This window comes from Trachurus japonicus, chromosome 17 (assembly GCF_045865225.1).
Source record: "Trachurus japonicus isolate A0001 chromosome 17, Traja_1.0".
Taxonomy (NCBI): domain Eukaryota; kingdom Metazoa; phylum Chordata; class Actinopteri; order Carangiformes; family Carangidae; genus Trachurus; species Trachurus japonicus.
In genome coordinates, this window is record NC_140923.1 from 26,228,157 (window position 1) to 26,246,182 (window position 18,026).

General features: G+C 39.4%; 1 protein-coding gene across 2 annotated transcripts; it reads right to left on the reverse strand.

Annotated features, from left to right (window-relative positions):
• Nucleotides 1-1,269: 1,269 nt before the first annotated feature.
• asip2b (agouti signaling protein, nonagouti homolog (mouse) 2b) lies at nt 1,270-10,110 on the reverse strand. 2 transcript variants are annotated; one of them, XM_085804042.1, is made up of 4 exons: nt 9,941-10,110; nt 9,712-9,833; nt 3,409-3,479; nt 1,270-2,004 (listed from the first exon to the last, which is right to left on the reverse strand). In XM_085804042.1, exons 2-4 carry the CDS (start codon nt 9,818-9,820, stop codon nt 1,837-1,839), a joined length of 348 nt encoding a protein of 115 aa, XP_085660168.1. In that variant the 5' UTR covers nt 9,821-9,833; nt 9,941-10,110; the 3' UTR covers nt 1,270-1,836. The 2 variants fall into 2 exon arrangements, with proteins under 2 accessions (XP_085660168.1, XP_085660169.1); XM_085804043.1 differs by having other exon boundaries at nt 9,937-10,105.
• Nucleotides 10,111-18,026: the final 7,916 nt, after the last annotated feature.

Here is an 18,026-nt window from a genome sequence, read left to right on the forward strand (position 1 = left end):
AGTGCTTTAATATTAGTGGCTGCAATATAATGAAACAAAAGCATAAACTCTAACAAGGGAAATTCAAATAGATTAAATTATTCAGAAAAAAACAGTTTCACTTTTGCTATGTTATGACTAGATAACCATGAGTCAAGACCTGCAAGATGTAGGAGAGACAAACAACCATAAGCATCTGCTACAGTATCTCCAACCTTGACCAGCTGGTTCCTTTCAGACATAAATACAATGATGTGTGTCATGATAATGTTGTGTCAAAAGGTCATGTCTTTTCTAGCAAGTATGCCCATCAAACCAGCATCAAGTGTGGCATCAAGATACAGTTGGCTGTGCCACTGAATAAGGAGATGGAAATGTGGGACAGACGGAGGTGCACAATGTCACATGACAATTTTTCCACCTGTGATGAATTCAGTTTAGTCCTGCCTCCATGACATCTCCGTATTGTCCTCATATGGCTTTGCAATATGGGACAAGATCTACGGCACCTGGACAAGGGGAGACAGTCTTGAGCTGAGCTGAGGCTGCAGCTGCAGCAGGCGACCGGAGGAGAGATCAATTCTGCTCCCTAATATACTGTAAAACAAATACCACATGCTGCACATGTGAGAAATAACATCTGCAAAAGTCCATACGCCCACATCTGATTGATGTTCTTTGCATTGTATATGAATTATGAGACTTTATTGTCATCATTTATAGTGTGCAAAATGAATTCCTCATTGTACAATATATAGTACATGCTAGTATGAAGCCAAAGAAAGTCATTTCCTGTCAATAAAATTAATCTGAGGCTATTTTCTTTCTTTTCCTATACTGTTGGCAGTAAACATCTACACTGTTCATTGATAAAATGCAGTCTATCTGCACTGTGATGAGGGAAACCCCAGAGTTTTTCATGACCTAAAAACAGGTTATTTTGTAAAACAGGGTTAAAATTCAACTAAACTGTTTAATTTGGGGGGTTTAGTATAGGTGGGTTAGGCATTTTTCACCCTTAGGAGGGTTTAGACACTACATGGATTAAGACACTCCAAAAGAAAAAGAAAAAATATATATGAAGGCAAAGAACAAAACACAGGGATGATATAGGCTTACAGCGTATTTATTCTATAGCAAAAATATAAACTAACTTTACTCATAAATCCACATGGATAATTGGTAATTCCTCTTTGGAACCCCAGATCATCTCTTCTCCAAGGCATGGTTTACAAAGGACCAGAACAAAAAATGTTGTTGTTGTTTTTTTCTTTTCTTTTTTTCTTTCCATTAATGTTCCAATGTAAATCCAGTTGTTAGCGATACAAGATAACATGACAGGAGAACATACATAAAAGACATTTAAAAGCAGCGATAGTGTGGGAAACACCCGAGGCACAACACGTAGTTAACATGTGATTGTATACATAGATGAAAAGCAGATGAACCTCATCCTTTGTTATACTAACATACTGTATGTTTGTTTGGTATTTGGATGTTCTGGAAACATTTCTGTAGATACTCTCTATTTCACATAGATGTCTCGGATGATGTGAGACAGAAAAACATTGTCATCACGTGGCTTCATTCGCTCACTCACATCTGTCCTTGGTTCACAGAAGTGCAGAAACCATCAACAATTCACTTTAACCCTCAGACTGGTTCATGGTTTTCTAAATGTGACACTGACAATCATGATATATTCTCTAAACTAACGCCTGTGCTGTGAAAGGCCAAGGGACAGGTGAAAACCACTGTGTAGCTATATACGCTTATTATGGTGTTTATCCATGTGCTGGGGTGTGTTCACACATGTGTGTGTCTGCATGTGTGTGTGTGTGTGTGTTTGTGCTCCATTTATGTCTTCTTTAAGCACTGATAGTTCATCCTCCAGCAATGACAAATGGTGTTGAAGAGTCGGCAGCGGCAGGAGGCGCAGGGGTCGCAGCAGGGGACGCGAGAGGAGCAGCTCTCCATCAGGTGGCCGCAGCGACGCGCAGGGGTCCCAAGATCTGACCTGTGCTTCTGTGACGACAAAGAGAATTTATAGGGAATGTCTTGGAACAAAATGGAAAAGGAAAACCCCCATCAACACTTTGACTCATTACTAAATGTTGAAATGTGAAACTGGCTGCTCATAGTGAAAAGCCCACAAACTCAAACGCATATTCACTCAGTATTTTGTGTCTTTCAGCTCATTGTTTTGGTTTTATTGCAACTTCAACATTTTGGTACACTCATTACATTTCCAGAAAAAAAAGCACAAGGTGCTACATGGTGAGAATGGTGAAGTATTTAGCAGACAAAGAGCCATATATGTCCTGTAGGATTTGGTGCACTGCAAAAACTCAAAATCTTTCCAAGAATATTTGTCTTATTTCTTGTCAAAATGTCTAATTTCTAGTCAAAACTAATCTCTTTCCACTTAAAACAAGACTCATCACCTAAAAATGTACTTGTTTTTACATCATTTTCACTTGTTTCAAACTAATTTTCACTTGAAATAAGTAGAAAAATCTGCGAGTAAAAGGACGTTTTTTCTGCTTGTAATAAGAAAGAAAAACTTGCTCCACTGTCAGATTTTGCCACTTATTTTAAGTGAAAATAGGCTTGAAATAAGTAAAAATGTCTTAAAAACAAGCTACTTTTTTATGTCATGAGTCTTATTTTAGGAATAATGAGATTTGTTTTGACTAGAAATGACATTTTGACTAGAAATAAGACAAATATTCTTGGTAAGATCTTGAGTTTTTGCAGTGTGGAGACTGAAACTGAGATAAAATATCATAAGCCAGAGAAAACATGTCAGTGATGTCTTTCCATTTCAGATTTGTTCAACATGGCGATTTTAAAAAGAAGAAAACAAAACACAGTTGCAGAGGATGTTTTTTGATATGTTTCTCTTTCTCTGTTATAAATTCACATCATTCAACTTCATGTCAAATGCAGGTTCCTAGAAACGCGATATGTAACAGTATGTCATACATTGTGTTTCAGCCTGTCAGACTGTAGCCAACTGGGCAGAGAAGAGAGGCCGGCTGCAAATTACAGGTGTCAAACCATGGGGAGCCTGTAGTATTATTAGTACTTTCAGCTTTCAGCACACAAAATATGTCATGATGATTTATGGTAAAATTATGTGCAACATGGTGTAAAGCTTCAGTGGGGTGCAGGAACTAGACAGGATAGGTATGTTCAAAATGTGTGTTTTCTCCCCAGGACATAGTTTAAGGGGAACATTGTGAAACTGACACTTTACAAAATACAAAATCTATACAGCCAGCTGCTTATAATGTACATATTTAAACATAGCCCCTTTTCTAACACCCTCTGATGTTAAAGGTTCTAATCATGTAACTGAGAGATTAGTGAATGTACAGGAGTCACATGTTACACGAAGGCAGTTAAAGAAGAATTAGAAATACTTACAGGAATGTGACTTTGCTGTGATGGAGAAACCTTTCGCCGTGCAAATAGTGGCCTGGTCGCTTGGCTCCAAACTAGAGTTGGAAACAGAGCAATCATTGTTTATTTGTCATAAACATGTTCAATAAACATTGCTCACATGGAGGTCAATCCAGTCTCTCTGGCTGAGAATAAAAACTCTCCCATGAGACCTATATTTAATATGAGGACAAACAATTCAGCTTCTTGTTTATTCTCTCCTCTTTGTTCTTTCAAGTGAACACTTGATTGTGGCCAGGATCTGGCTCAGAGGAGAAGTAAACATACATTAAATAGTATAAGATTTTATCACAGGTCCGTGGTCTGGGTCTGCTGAGGACGCCAGCAGATCGCCAGCTAATTGGCAGTGGAAACGTGCTGAGACACATGAACTGACACTCTGGATTTTGATAAAGGAGCAGTGGATTCATAGTTTCCTATAAACAAGGCCAGCAAAGGCAACGGCAACAATTTGCCTGTTTGGGTGATCCTGAGGCCTTAATCGAGAAGTTGGGGGTTAAGACTTTTTCTCAGTAAGAACTGAGGAGTCTCTTTGTTTCATTGTTTCCAGGAAAGAGATCATTGCAAATGGTTATCTTCATCCTCATATAAAGACTGAAAACGGTTAATCAAATATTACTAGAGAAACAGTTGCACAAACTATGTTTACTGTTTTCTTTGGGACCCCTCCATCCTCCCTCTACATAAACTCTCAGCCTTTTGGCTTCACAACTGAAAGCCTCCATGAACCTCTCATATTTTCTGGATAACAGTCTGTTTTCTTCTGGGGGAAATTAGATCATATTAAAAAGGGCTTGTTGAATACATTTCCCATTATTTTTGAAAGGTTTATGATTCCACCTAATAACTCTGCTGTTTCAGTTTGGGATTATGTTTTGTAGTAGGCTACTACTGTAGCTTCTCCTGACATAACATTGGTCTGTCACTTTGAGTGCCACTGTCAGACTGAAGTGTTTCTGCAACTACAGAGGACACAAAGTTTTTTTTAAAATTTTCTTTAGTTTTTATTTTCTGTAGCCATAACGCTGTCTGCATCTGGCGAGAACAGCCGACCGGGCCGTGCATGCTGAGGTGTAACGGCCTGTAAGCACACAGTTCTGTTTCCTATTTCACAGCAGGGTAGATACTCAATGTTGCTATTTACACCCTGCTCCGATGCTCTCCTGAACCACATGAGAGAAGTCCTGCCAGAAAGGTTTTCTAATATATGAGAGGATCTGCTTAAACCTACACCATGATCTTTTCCCAGGCTGGAACCAACTAGTTTAACCAAAATGCAACAGAAAACTGCATGACAATGATTAATAAACATAGTTAATTAATCATGCCAAACCTGTACAGGTGGTCATGATTTATAGTGATGTTTGCTTTGAAACGTGTTGGTATGTCTGCATAAACAGTGGAGCTGACCAACATCCAAGGCTTTTGGCAGTGAGGCATTTTTTAGACAGAAATAGTAGCTAAGACTGTCAGTGTTCCAGTGGAAACCAAAATGATTTGCTTCCACATGTCTGGGCTGGATATTCTTTGGGCCATCACAAAAACATAGTTGATCAAAGTTTAACACTCACCTCTGACACTGGCATCTTTGAGACCCTCACCCTTATACCTCAATGTGTCTTTTACAACCTCGATGCTGCACAAGTCGAAAATTCCCCGTCATTAGCTGTGACCTTTTTTGATTGATGGCTGCTGCACCTATTCTTCCAACCCACCTCAAGATCTTGGGGGCTTATCTTTGTCCAGATGTGTACAGGTTATCTGTTATAGAGCAGAAAAAACCTTCACTCAACCTGCTTGACTATCCCTCTGCTGACCCTGAGGCGTTCATCCACTATAGCGGGGTCTTCAACATTTTTCAGGCCAAAGACCCCCAACTGATGGAGAGATGGAGCAGGGACCCCTACTATATTGTATAAAATTGTGTATTATATTAAACTTGGCCCAGTGCCATGTATAAACATACCTTGTTATTGTGCATTCACTACTAAGCTTTTTAAATAATAAAGCTTTATATTCATGTTTTACTGTGGATTGCATGATAATCGTACAGACAAGCTATTCAAATTGACGTTTTTATTTGAAACATAAATGTGGAAACTAAAAGATAAAACATTGTCTAAAATTCCTGCAGCACCTCCGCGGACCCCCTAGGGGTCATGGATCCCCTGTTGAATACCTCTGCACTATAGTATATGTTTTCTACGTTACGTAAATACAACATCTTCTGTATAGAACTATCATGTGTCTACAATCTTAAAGGCCCCATGGCATGAAAAATGTGATTTTGGTTATTTTTACGTGCTCAGGGAGGTCTCTGGGCCACATATATACTGCCCCATGCATCAAACTGGTCATAAACGGAGAAACGCACACCGCCCATTTGTAGGAACTGTCTCTTTAAGACGAGTGGATAGCACTTCCTCCTTTGTGTGACGTCACACACAAGGTAACTGTGTTTTTTTTTTCAATTTTTATGAATGCAGCTTAGGTTTCACTTACTTGCCTGTGATTGGCCCGACCACACGCCACTCAAAAACAGTCAGCCAATCAGAGGAGAGGTTCTCATTCTCTCTTCTGATTGGCCAAATGACCTGTGCCTGCTAGGGCTCCAGAAAGAGGCAACAGGAAGGGGCAGGATATTAAGCAGATCACAGGTACTCAAAACCAATGATACATCTTGTTAGGGATATCAGCAGGTAAATAAACCCAGAGAAAAGTGCACAGCATGAGGCCTTTAACACATTGTAATGAGACACGTGCGCTTTTTCCGTCATGTCCTCATTGTGTTCACATCTCTAATGTTGCCCTTTCTCCATCTTTTGAATTAGTGTTAATAAAAAACAATTGGTTTCCTCCAACCAGAGAAGTAAAAGTTCAATCACCCTCTCTGATGTCTAAATATGTGCAAAGTGTGACCACCATTACAGTTGAGTTTAGTTAAAAGTCTTCTACGTTGCACTTGTTATTCGCACCCAGCAGTGATGTCATGACGTAGCACATGCTCAGTGCGCTCATCACTGGCTGTGAAGATTATTATTTTTATCCTAATTAACAGATTTGTGGTGACAAATCCGCTCAACTGTGCAGTTGTCCTCAGTTCTTCATAACTTTTTAGCAGCTGATTAGTTTTTCTTTCATCACTACAGCAGCACTGTTCAGTTCACTGCTTGTCACAGCAAAGCACACAAACTTGAATTACTGCCTCGTGGTTGTATGCCTCCGGAAATACAGTGACAGTCTCTCTGTCCTGAGTTACAGCATTGAATAATGTCTACAAATGTTTTTTTGCAAAACATTATAATGTCACAATGAGTTGTCCTTTGACCATTTGGGAATAAAATGTGATCACTTCACTTTAGCTTCAATGACACTTCAGTTAAATCATGTGAAGGATTATGTGTTACGTCAAAAACATGTTTGTTCTTGTTCTTTGTTTGATATGTTTGGGAAAGAAAAGATTATTAATAATAATAATTTAAAAAAACATGTTTTTGAGGTTACAGTGACCTCCAAAATCTAATCAGTTCAGTTTTGTGAGTCCAAGTGGACATTTGTGTTTGAAGAAATTCCCTGGAGGTATTACTTAATTCATGAGATCTTCACAAATGACGTCAGTGTGGAGACATAAACTCCCTGAATGCTGTCCAGCACCAAACAGCAGAAATACAAAGTTAGCAAAGTGAAGCTGGAGAACACAGTGGAACATTTTACAACTGCAGCGACAGATGATGACGGAGCCAGTTATTGGTGGAGACAAGAGACAGGAGAGTGAAGACAGGATTGACATTCATTCAAGTGGAAACATAATTTAAAGTGACTGTGGCCCACAGAGAGGTCACTGAGTATTTGAAACATTGCAAAACATTTTTAGAGATTTAACAATACAATTAAACAATAAACGGTTTACTTATAATGGGTTGAATAGTTGAGCATTAGAAACATTACAGCTATCCAGATTTAGCCTCGTAAACCAGCCTCTCCCGGAAATGCATTTCATAACCCTCTCCCGTTAAATGAAATGAAATGCATTTCCGGGAGAGGCTGGTTTACAAGGCTAATCCAAATTAAGTGTAGCCATGAATGTGAATGTTGCTTTGTGTGATTTATTTGTGTGATGGTTTTAGTTTACATTTTGTGTGTGAAACTTATCCAAATAGGCCTTCAAAATTGTTAATTGATAAGGGTCTACAATCATCTTAGAAAAACACTACACTTTGCAAAACGTTTTTAGAGATTTAAAGCAGAAGTAAGCGGAATGTTAGTGTTAATATAAGTCTTAAATAGTTATATCTTCCGACAGCAATCACTTACATAGAGTGTTTGGTCCGAAACACGGGTCTGTCAGTCACTCTGCTCTGCTGTAAGCCCAGGAGAAAACTTTCTTTGTATTGCTACAACCTTTATCCAATGAGGAGAGAGAGCGGCATAAAGGGGCGGTCCTCTCTGTGTGTGCAGCCAAGGGATGCGCGTGAATGTGGTGACGTAGGGACGAGGACGGGGACTGCTAACTCCATCGGCTGACAAGAAGTTAGCCAAAACGACCGGATCGCTTACTTCTGCTTTAACAATACAATTAAACAATAAACGGTTTACTTACATTATAATGGGTTGAATAGTTGAGCATTAGAAACATTACAAATACTCTGTAAACCCTGTGGGTGGGTTATCCACATTAAGTGTAGCCATGAATGTGAAATACGCCTTCAAAATTGTTAAATTGATAAGGGTCTACAATCATTTTAGAAAAACACTGCACTTATCATTAGTAAGTTGACTTTGGAGAGGCTTAAAAGTGCTGTGAAGCTTCACAGCTGCCAAAGTAAAGGCAGTGGATTATGGAGCATCAGAGCCTGAAGGGTCGGGCGATGATATACTGTAATAGAGATCCATTTTAACATGTGTATTGTACAATACATGTGTATAATATACCACACACAGCCACGTTGGATAAATCTTTCTGCATTGCCTACTTAGAACTTAGACAGAAATGACTGACCATTGGTGCAGATTTAGTCGGTGTAAATGATAGTTTCATTACAAACAGTACAGAGAGGTGGATTATGTTTAGGCTACTAAAATAAAATCATATGCCCAATTCAATACTGGTCACCGTTTGTAGTGTGTACAGCTGTGAAATGGTAGAAGTGTCCCACCATATTCGTCACAATGTGAATTGTGTGTGAGAAGTATGTACACACGCACACGCACACACACACACACACACACACACGCAGACGCAGACGCACACGCACACGCACATATCCGTAAATGTATTTTTCCCCAAGAGATATTAAGAATTTTAAACATTGGACGGGATTTTTCTTTGCTTCAGTGCCAGTGCTGTAGAATTTGGAGAACAAATTTGGAGATAAAACACAGGGGTATTTTATCCAAAACAAGTAATAAACTATGTTTTTTTTTTTAAATCTCAGAAATGCTCTTCAATCCCTAAAGGACCAAAAAAGGTTTCCTCAGAGTTTCTGACTCATCACATCAAATTGGCTGGCATGTTATTGAATTCACAAGCAGACAGGAAAATTACAAAATCTGGTTGTGTTCAATGCTCAACAGTCTTACTTCACAATAACAATCATCTTCTTCTTTTTTTTTTCACTACAATGAATTACTGCATATATCCACTTCCATCAAAGACAGCTTTTTAGATGATATGAAACATCATTTGCCACAATTTGAAATGGTCACAACCTCAAAATCAGGCTGGTGGAATAATGTTTCAGATGTCAGATTTGTTTCAAAAAATTTAAAACATTGCCACATATATAGGCCTATATTTTTTATTTTTATTTTGTACTGTTCAATATGATGAGATTTTTATTTCACTTTAATGTTTGGGATGAGATTATCTAATTAATTATGTAATAACAATAGAAGACACTGAATTTTGCAAATGTTAAATTAAATGATCTTCATCATGAAGCCGTGCTATAGCTACTGTGATCAAACTGCCATATAGATGTATAAAACCTAGACGATAGCCTCCAGCTGCTTGGATGCTGATAGATAGAGTTTGAGAACATTAATCAGACTCATGAGGGAATCGAAGCCAGATTCATAGGTATCTATATTATATTATCACAATAACCTGTGACTCTACTGTGTTGATTGCATCGACAGGCTGCCTCTGGTCAATTAAAGACCGAATATCTACAAATAATTTCTTGTTCCAACCTGCATCACTCTCGTTTGCGATGTAGCCAATATCTTTTCATGGGCTCGTGGCGGATGAAGAAGAAGCTCACTCACCTGTATCATTGTCAGTCTTCCTCACACCTTTCTTTGCGTCCACTGGCCAGGACAGCGGGAGGACGAGCAGGAAGAGGCACATTAAGTGTTTGCCAGTGATCTTCCTCATAATGATGAGAGATCTGTTGGTGACACGGTTAAAAAGGAAGAAGAAGAAGAAAAATCACTCCCACCTTCACGAGGTGCACTGGACAAACATATTGAATCCATAAATCCTTGACTCACGTACTTGTGCTGCTCCAAGTGTTCAATCCAGTTGCTCCAAGTTTCCTCCAGGCTGCGAGGAAGCGCCACTGCCTCCGACTCTCCGCCGCTGACGAACCACTAGGAGCGGACGCGCCGCCCCCACATGACGGGCTGGAGACACGGTGCTAGGTGATGCTCGGTGAGAGACGGTTTCCCCGGCAACAGGCAACAGTTCCCACCAGGAGGAAGGAGGAGAGGAGGGGGTTGAGCTGATTAGGCTTGTGTCATAACTTACAGACAAACACCTGTTTATGCTTTATGCTGTGGCGGAGCACAGACAACACTATACCTACTGTACACAACCAGGTTAAATGTATCTGAAGCCGATTGATACCGTTTAACAATAGAGCTATTGTTGATGCACTGGGCTTTTCCTACTGCAGCATGTCAAAATGTCTGCTTTGAAAAACGACCTGTAGGTAGGTAGTCTTTTAACAGAAGGTTAAATGTTTCCTTTGAAGTGTCAGGCTTCACTGAGTGGTGAGTTTCCAAACTTGTGGGTCTGGATGAACTATCAAAACCAGGACCGTTTGATGTAGCCCTTTCTTTGGGACACAACCAAGCACAATAGTTCACTGTGGAGTTTTGTAAGTTGTTTATTTAGTAGGCTACTTTTGAATGAACAGTTGAGCCTATCAGATGCTTGTTTTACAGGTCTTTGTTTAGGAGGAGGAGGATTTTCTTGGACCTGTAAAATAATGTCCATGAAAATTAGCTTTTTTTTTTTTTTTCCTTTTGTGATGCTGATTAAAGCAGAAGTAAGCGATCCGGTCGTTTTGGGTAATGCTGCGTTTCAGGCAGGCTTTTGAAACCGTAAATTACAGCTTCAAGTCACAATTTACGACTTTGTAGCGTTCCAGGCAACCCACTCGTGTTTTTCCGACCTGTTTTACCTGTGAAAGTGTACTATAACGGCCACTCGTAACTTCCGACCCGTGAACTCGTACCAGATCGAACTGGTACGACTTCACAGGTCGGAAAAACACGAGTTACGAGTTGCCTTGAACGCACCATAACAGTCCTCGTCCCTACGTCACCACATTCAGGCGCATCCCTTGGCTGCACACACAGCCCTTCATGCCGTTCTCTCTCCTCATTGGATAAAAATTATAGGATACGAGAAAAGTTTTCTCCTCGGCTCAGAGCAGAGCAGAGTGACTGACAGACCCGTGTTTCGGTCCAAATACTCTATGTAAGTGATTGCTGTCGGAAGATATAACTATTTAAGACTTATATTAACACAAATATTCCGCTTACTTCTGCTTTAAACAGAAGGCCATGTCAAAGTTTGGTGTAGCTAATGTGTGCTATTATATGTGTACTAGGCTACTGCAAAAAATAAAAGCATGTCTCTAGAAATGTGACAACATGGATGTAGTTTTACCATCTACATAGAATGACAATTCTTTAATAGTTTATGCTCTTGTGTTAAATTAAGAAATCAGATTAATGTTTACAGTCTGAGCAATAGCCTACTGATACCATATTGATTTAAATTTGTCTCATCTCCCTGCTGAGTCTCACAGCTGGTAATTTTACGCTGTGCTTTGAAACTGGTGAATATAATAACTCACTTTAATGCAAGAATCCGTTTTTCATTTCATGGAAGATCTCCATGAAGTCAGTAGACATTTGGAGACCTGCATACCAGCCGTACTCTCACTTCATATTGTTAGTGTCTAAACTGAATCCATAAGGTCATTTTGATGGGCATAAGATTTTATGCATATTCACAAAACATCAGTCCCGGTGTTGAGTAGAATTTATCTGACGGCCAACTCTTCGCTATTACTGTAAAGCAGCATGTCGACCACTGAGTTGCGCATATACCGTCTCCTCCTACTGTATAGCGCCTGTCGCCCTGTCAGTCCTACAGCAGACACCAGAGTCACCATTATCCATGACTGTATTTGAGGATTTTGTTAATTGAGACTGATATATTCAATTTCCTTGTATTAACATCCAACAAATCTTGGAGGATGTCAAACAAATGGGAGATACCCCTCACTGATTTGATATGAGAGAATATTAGGGATGTAAAAAAAAAAAATCTAGAAAATCAAAATAGACTTGTACTGCTCCACTGATTTAACTCTGGAACAAGTCTTCATTCACTGACAATACCCTGCCTCTGTACCAAGCCAGACTTGTCATATGGGTATTTTACAGTACTTGACATTTACTGGGAAAATAAGTCAATGTTATACAGATGTTGGCGGACAGTTTTAACTGGTTCATGCTCCGAAAGCGGACAAACTTAAGACATAAAATTGCTTTCACTGGTGAATCTTGTTTTTATTATTCCAGAACAAAAAACTTCTGCATAATCTGCTGCACTACTAACGCAAAGACAAATGAAGAAATAATCATTTAATGATATGTCACGGCTGGTGGTTGGAGCACATGCGGACCATAGCCCCCTGAGCGTGGACATGCAGGCAGGAGCCTCAGCTGAGGGAGTGATGAGGACCAGACTCACAGGCCAAGGATTAAACAGACAGACAGCCACAGACAATATGTAGCTTCATACAGGTATACTGGAGTGAGGCTCCACAACACGAACAGCATAAAACACAGAGACATTAGGAACAATGTGGTGACGACAGGGGGGGGGGGGGCTGGTATAGTGGAAGCAGATGAGGGAAATGAGGAACAGGAGGGCTGGTGAGTGGGAGAAGTTCCAGTGATCAGGAATTGAAAACAGGTGAGCAGGTGGATCTGGAAACAGGCAGAAAGTCTGAGCACATCTGGAACAAAGGTTTCTGCTTCTTGCCTACTTGAAGCACAGAGCTCATTTACAATAAATTCTGGATGAAATGAGTCAGGTTTGGGTAATCTGCTTTCTTTAAGAATTCAAAAATAACAAGGATGTTTTACTGGTAAAAAAAAAGAAAAGAAAAGAAAAGAAAAAAAAAAGCGGACTCACAAAACAACACACGTAAGCTGTATAATTTACAGTATTATTCCAACTGTTGACAGGCTCATCAGAGCCAGGCTCAGGATAGCTCCTCTGGACACATTGAAATGACTTACTGTGTCTTCACTGCTGTATATTTTCCCAACTGTTCTCTGAAAAGGCTTTCCTTTCTCATTACTCACTTTGAAACATTGTTAGCATCCCAAGGCCCTGTGTTTCGAAATCTAATTTTGGTATATTTATTATTTCAACAGCTCTCATGCTTACAGTACATGGACACAGCAGGTGCAGGATATCACTCCAGGAAAAGGAATACATGTTGCTCTCTGGGGGCTGGAGGCGAAATATAAATACTCTGCTTCATGTTGTGTGCTGTGTGCAGCCTATGATGGACAACCAAAGGCGATAAGATACACAAACCTAATTCAATGTACGGGAGAAACAAACCAGGGCTCAGTTTTGCCCCCGGGGCATTGATCTGACCCTGATGACTCAGCAACACCTCCAAGAGAAAATAGTGTGCATCATGCATGCTTTTAACACCTTTAATGCTCAAACCTTAGAGTTGGGGTCTCCAACTTGTGGAGTCTGCAGAACAGTTTGCAGATGCAAGATATATTGTGGATGTTGGACAGAGATGAATATTCCTGTGACGTCCTGTAATATTTATTACATGGTTTCCTCTATCATTCTCGGTACTTGTCATTTCATTTCCTGGATTCATGTGTTTCCCGTCGCCTCGACCACCACCTGATATACTGCCCTGCTCCCCTTCGTTCACCACCACATAGTCTCTGTATTTCTTTGCCCTCCAGCCTTTTCACGTGTTTGCACTAACGGTTTGTGACTCTGTTTTGCTGCCTGGTGTCTGGTTCTCGGCCAGCCCCTCTCCTTGCTGTGGTTTGCCTGTATCAGACTTCCTATGCAACACGTAAAATTTTTCTTAATGACTCTGCTGTTTTGAATTATATGCTGCCTCCCTTGTGGTTCTCTGCGCCTGAGTCCCAGTTATTTCCAGAGGTGTTATAATTTCATGCATGCGACCAAAGACCAGTATAATTGCCAAGAGAAGGTCCAGACTTTTCAACACAGTTTTTTCGTCTGGTTCCAGAAAGCTTTTCATTGTGTGTCTTGTGTTAAACAACAGCACATGTGTGCTGAAGATGGCAAAAAATGTAAACACATCACAGGTCAGGAACCATTTAGAATTTTTTTTTCCAGTACCCTTCTTGTAAATACAAAATGGAATAAAATTGTCCTTTTAAGTCATGCTCACAAAAGATATTCAGGGCTGATTTAGTTTTCATTTAGTAGAGGATGGAGCCGTGTGGAGAGATCTGTACGTACGTTTCTGTTCAGTTGTGTATAAGTCTTGGGATTCTGACACGTTTGGACATTATCAGTGAGGAAAAATACACGCCTCTCTTGTGAAGTGTGTGCCAAATTGCTGATTCCAGCAGCTGGAAATGATGAACAACTGCGGTTTCGGGTGGAAAATGTAAAACTTCATGATCGTGTTCCATCATTTTGACACGGTTGTATCCCTTGCACTCTAATGAACATCCAGCAGATTATAGAGCCAGTTTATGCTGGTTCTTCTCCAAAAACTATCTACGTAGTCCTCTGAGCATTTTCTGTCCAGTTGACAACACAGTCTCATCCAGAACCAAACAGCTCCACCATCATGGTTAGAAACAGACAGACTCTGCCATTTCCACAGCTGTTATAGACCAAGATGACTAAATCTATTGTTTTCCATTGAGGGTGTCTTTACCAGAAGTGCGGCATCACTGTTCCTGCTCATACAAGTAACACCGGCTCCTGTTATATTGATTTCAAGTACATCAGTTGCCAAGACGAGGAGGGGATTTGCTGCACTCTGTGTATAACAGTGTGTGAGTGTTTGATCTGTAATCACAGGCTCTGTCAAAAGGGGCCGAGGTGCTCACAGAACACACAGAAGAGGACAGGCATAAAAACGGATACATACAAATACGCACAGGTCGATGATGGCAGAGGCGGCTCAATAACTCAGGCTGACCAAGAATCAAACCCAGAACAAGGAAAACATTCACTTGCCCTGCTATGTTGCGACAAGAACATAAAGTTCCATCCCCAGTTTCTCAGTTTGCAACAAGACTGATCTTTAATACCTGAAAAACTAAGACAATATAAAATGTATATTCAAAGGAAAGTAGATTAAAGTAGAGACAGATTATTATTCACTGTCACCAGAAAGTTAATGGTCATATTATGTTTGTACCACTCATTCACTTGCTCATTGGCTGACATTGCGTCATTTCGTTGACTCATGCTCCCTGGGAAGCAACCATAAATACCTCAAATTAATATTTTGTGTTCCAACTTATCTAATAGCTCTGACTACTGCACTGAAATGTGAAACAAACTCCCCATGCACAGCCAGTATGAGAAGGAACAATTTATATGAAAATCAATTTATGGTGGCTCATTTTGATTTTTACTGCACTCACTGAGCTGTCTATGAAGAGGATTGGAGGTGAAGGTAAACGACCAGAGGGTGGCACTGTGTTGCAGTTTCCACAAGAGCAGCCACTGCACCTGAATTAAAGGGACGTTGGGAACTTCATGTTCTGTTCTCACCACTCGCAAGGTAATTTCTCTGACGCTTCAAAACACAGTGCTCCTCGAAAAGAGGCTGAGAGGATTTTTTTTCTTGAATGAATGAAAGGCAGAGAACAAATGTTTCCCTTATTGTAATGAATATGATTTTTATATCAGTGTGTGTTTGTGTTTTTGCATGTGTGTGTGTGTGTGTGTGAGAGAGACCTTCAGACCATTCATAGTAGCCTTGTTATGAGACTTAAGAGCCTATTTATGTCATTTCATTCATTCTGTATGAATCATGAGGTCTGAGAACTGCCTACGTCCATGCATCAATCCTATTCACTCTTGTTGTATAAAAATGAAAAAAAATACTGAGCAGTAATTGCACATGTTATAAGAAACTCTAAGGAGGCATTTAGTGATCTCACTGTCTAAATACACCTTGTTCAAAAGGTTTACACTGTGTCTGTTATTGAATTTTAGCGTCATTTGTCCAAGGTTCCCAAATATGTGTTTCAGTAAAGTATACAGATATATGTCATTACTCATGTTAGTTATGTTGAAACTACCCATAAGTTTCTAAGGAACAAAGCTCACTACACTTTGCAGGCAGCGGAAAGGTAATTATGGGTTAACTATGGTGACATTTGCCACATACCATCTTTCATCCAAATGGGTTACTGGGCAAGACTACAGTGGAAGTTCTCATAACCATGTTAGTTATGTTGAAACTACCCATACGTTTCTAAGGAACAAAGCCCACTACACTTTGCAGGCAGCAGAAAGGTAATTATGGGTTAATTGCGGCAGTTGCCACATCTACCATTCTCTTTTGGGAAACAGATATTGCAGTTGTTTGTAGCTAACCATAAGGTAAGACTGTGGAAATTACAAATACATCAGGTTAATCACACTGAAAGTACTTGACTATATCATGGAAACGACAGGCTATTTACTCTTTAATTACCCAATACTTAGCAGTAATTCGCGGCAATTCTACTACCACAACTTGTTATTACGTCTATTTTACTAGACTGTTATTTCTTTGCTATATTTCTTGACATTACCATGCAATCAATTGTTATTTCTTTCTATATTTCTCAACATTAGTACACAATTGATCATTATTACTGGGCTATTTCTACACAATTAAAAGTTATTTCCTGGCTATATTTCTCAACATTACTATGAAATTGACCGTTATTTCTTGGTAATTTCTTGACATTACTACGTAATTAATTGTTATTTCTTGGTAATTTCTTGACATTATGACATAATTAACGGCCTGTAAAGTAAAGGGTTACCCAATATTTATCTTATTGACATAGTATTTTGAAGATTTCATCAGGAACCTCAAAAGTTTGTTCTGTGATGATGATCATAGTTCAGGGTGGGTGGTTGGGTGGCTACACCTGGGCTGATATGGGTAAATAAAAACTAGATCTTTTAACTTGTTGTCCTTTGTAAGAACTGAGATCCTGACTGTGAAAAAACAATAAAGAAAGTTTGGATAAATGAGGTCCATCTGAAAAGAATGTCTGAAAGAGTTAAGAAAAAAAAATAGAGGCCATCTAAATGGGTGCATGCCTTCTTTTTATTTTTCCTTTTTTTTATATTGATCAAGTTTGGTCTGTTCCTGCGCAAATAGCAGATTTGTTCCTTAAAAACCTGTATTGCATCTTTCGTGCAGCTTTACAGCTCCCATCCAGTAGACAGCATAGAAGCATTTTCAGGGATTGTGGCAAGCTCTTGATACTGTTAACAAACTCAGAAAGTTAATGATTATATGAACAGGGAAATACAGAGTGCAATAAGCTTACTTACAGCAATGCCACTGCAAATTGAGTGTCTTTCAAGTTATGTGCCCTGAGATCTCTTATTGATAGTCTTGCTGGGAAATTATTTAAAACACACACACACACACACACACACACACACACACACACACACACACACACACACACACACACACACACACACACACACACACACACACACACACTGTAGGCTATCCGTAAGGCGGTTTTCGTGAGATCATGTTGAGCAGAATCAATAACCTGGTGAGTAATTTGTTGACACCCACTGCTTCACTGCTTCACATGGTTTCAGATTACAAGATGACAACACAACACAGTCATGTGCTTCCCAGTGACTCAAGACCGCTCTGACAGGAAAGAAAGTTCTTTCTGTTTAGACACTGCACAAACAAAAAACTGACAAAAACTGTGTTACATTATTGTCAAATAATAGGTATTGCAACTGATTGTGAAAATAGAAAACTCATAAACTGTTAAAGAATAGTTTCCATATATTCTTAGTCTTTTAACCATACAACTCCATGTTTTAATAAGGAGTTACAGTTTTACCAAAATCATCTATCTCTTGGAGTTGCAGCTATTAAATCATTTAAAACTCTGTCTCAAACTGCCAAACAAGAAAGTTGGGATTAAATATTACATTCTGTTGGTTCAGTCTTGGATGTTGATGTATTCATGAACAAATGTAGTGTTTTTTTTTAAAATATATTATTATATAGCTTTTTAAAATTATTATTATTTAATTCAAT

Coding starts and splice junctions, on each gene's coding strand:
- asip2b (XM_085804042.1), bottom strand. CDS start 9,820: ATGAGGAAGATCACTGGCAAACACTTAATGTGCCTCTTCCTGCTCGTC. Junction 3,480..9,711: donor GAAGACTGACAATGATACAG/GTGAGTGAGCTT, acceptor TTCCAACTCTAG/TTTGGAGCCAAGCGACCAGG. Junction 2,005..3,408: donor CACAGCAAAGTCACATTCCT/GTAAGTATTTCT, acceptor TTGTCGTCACAG/AAGCACAGGTCAGATCTTGG.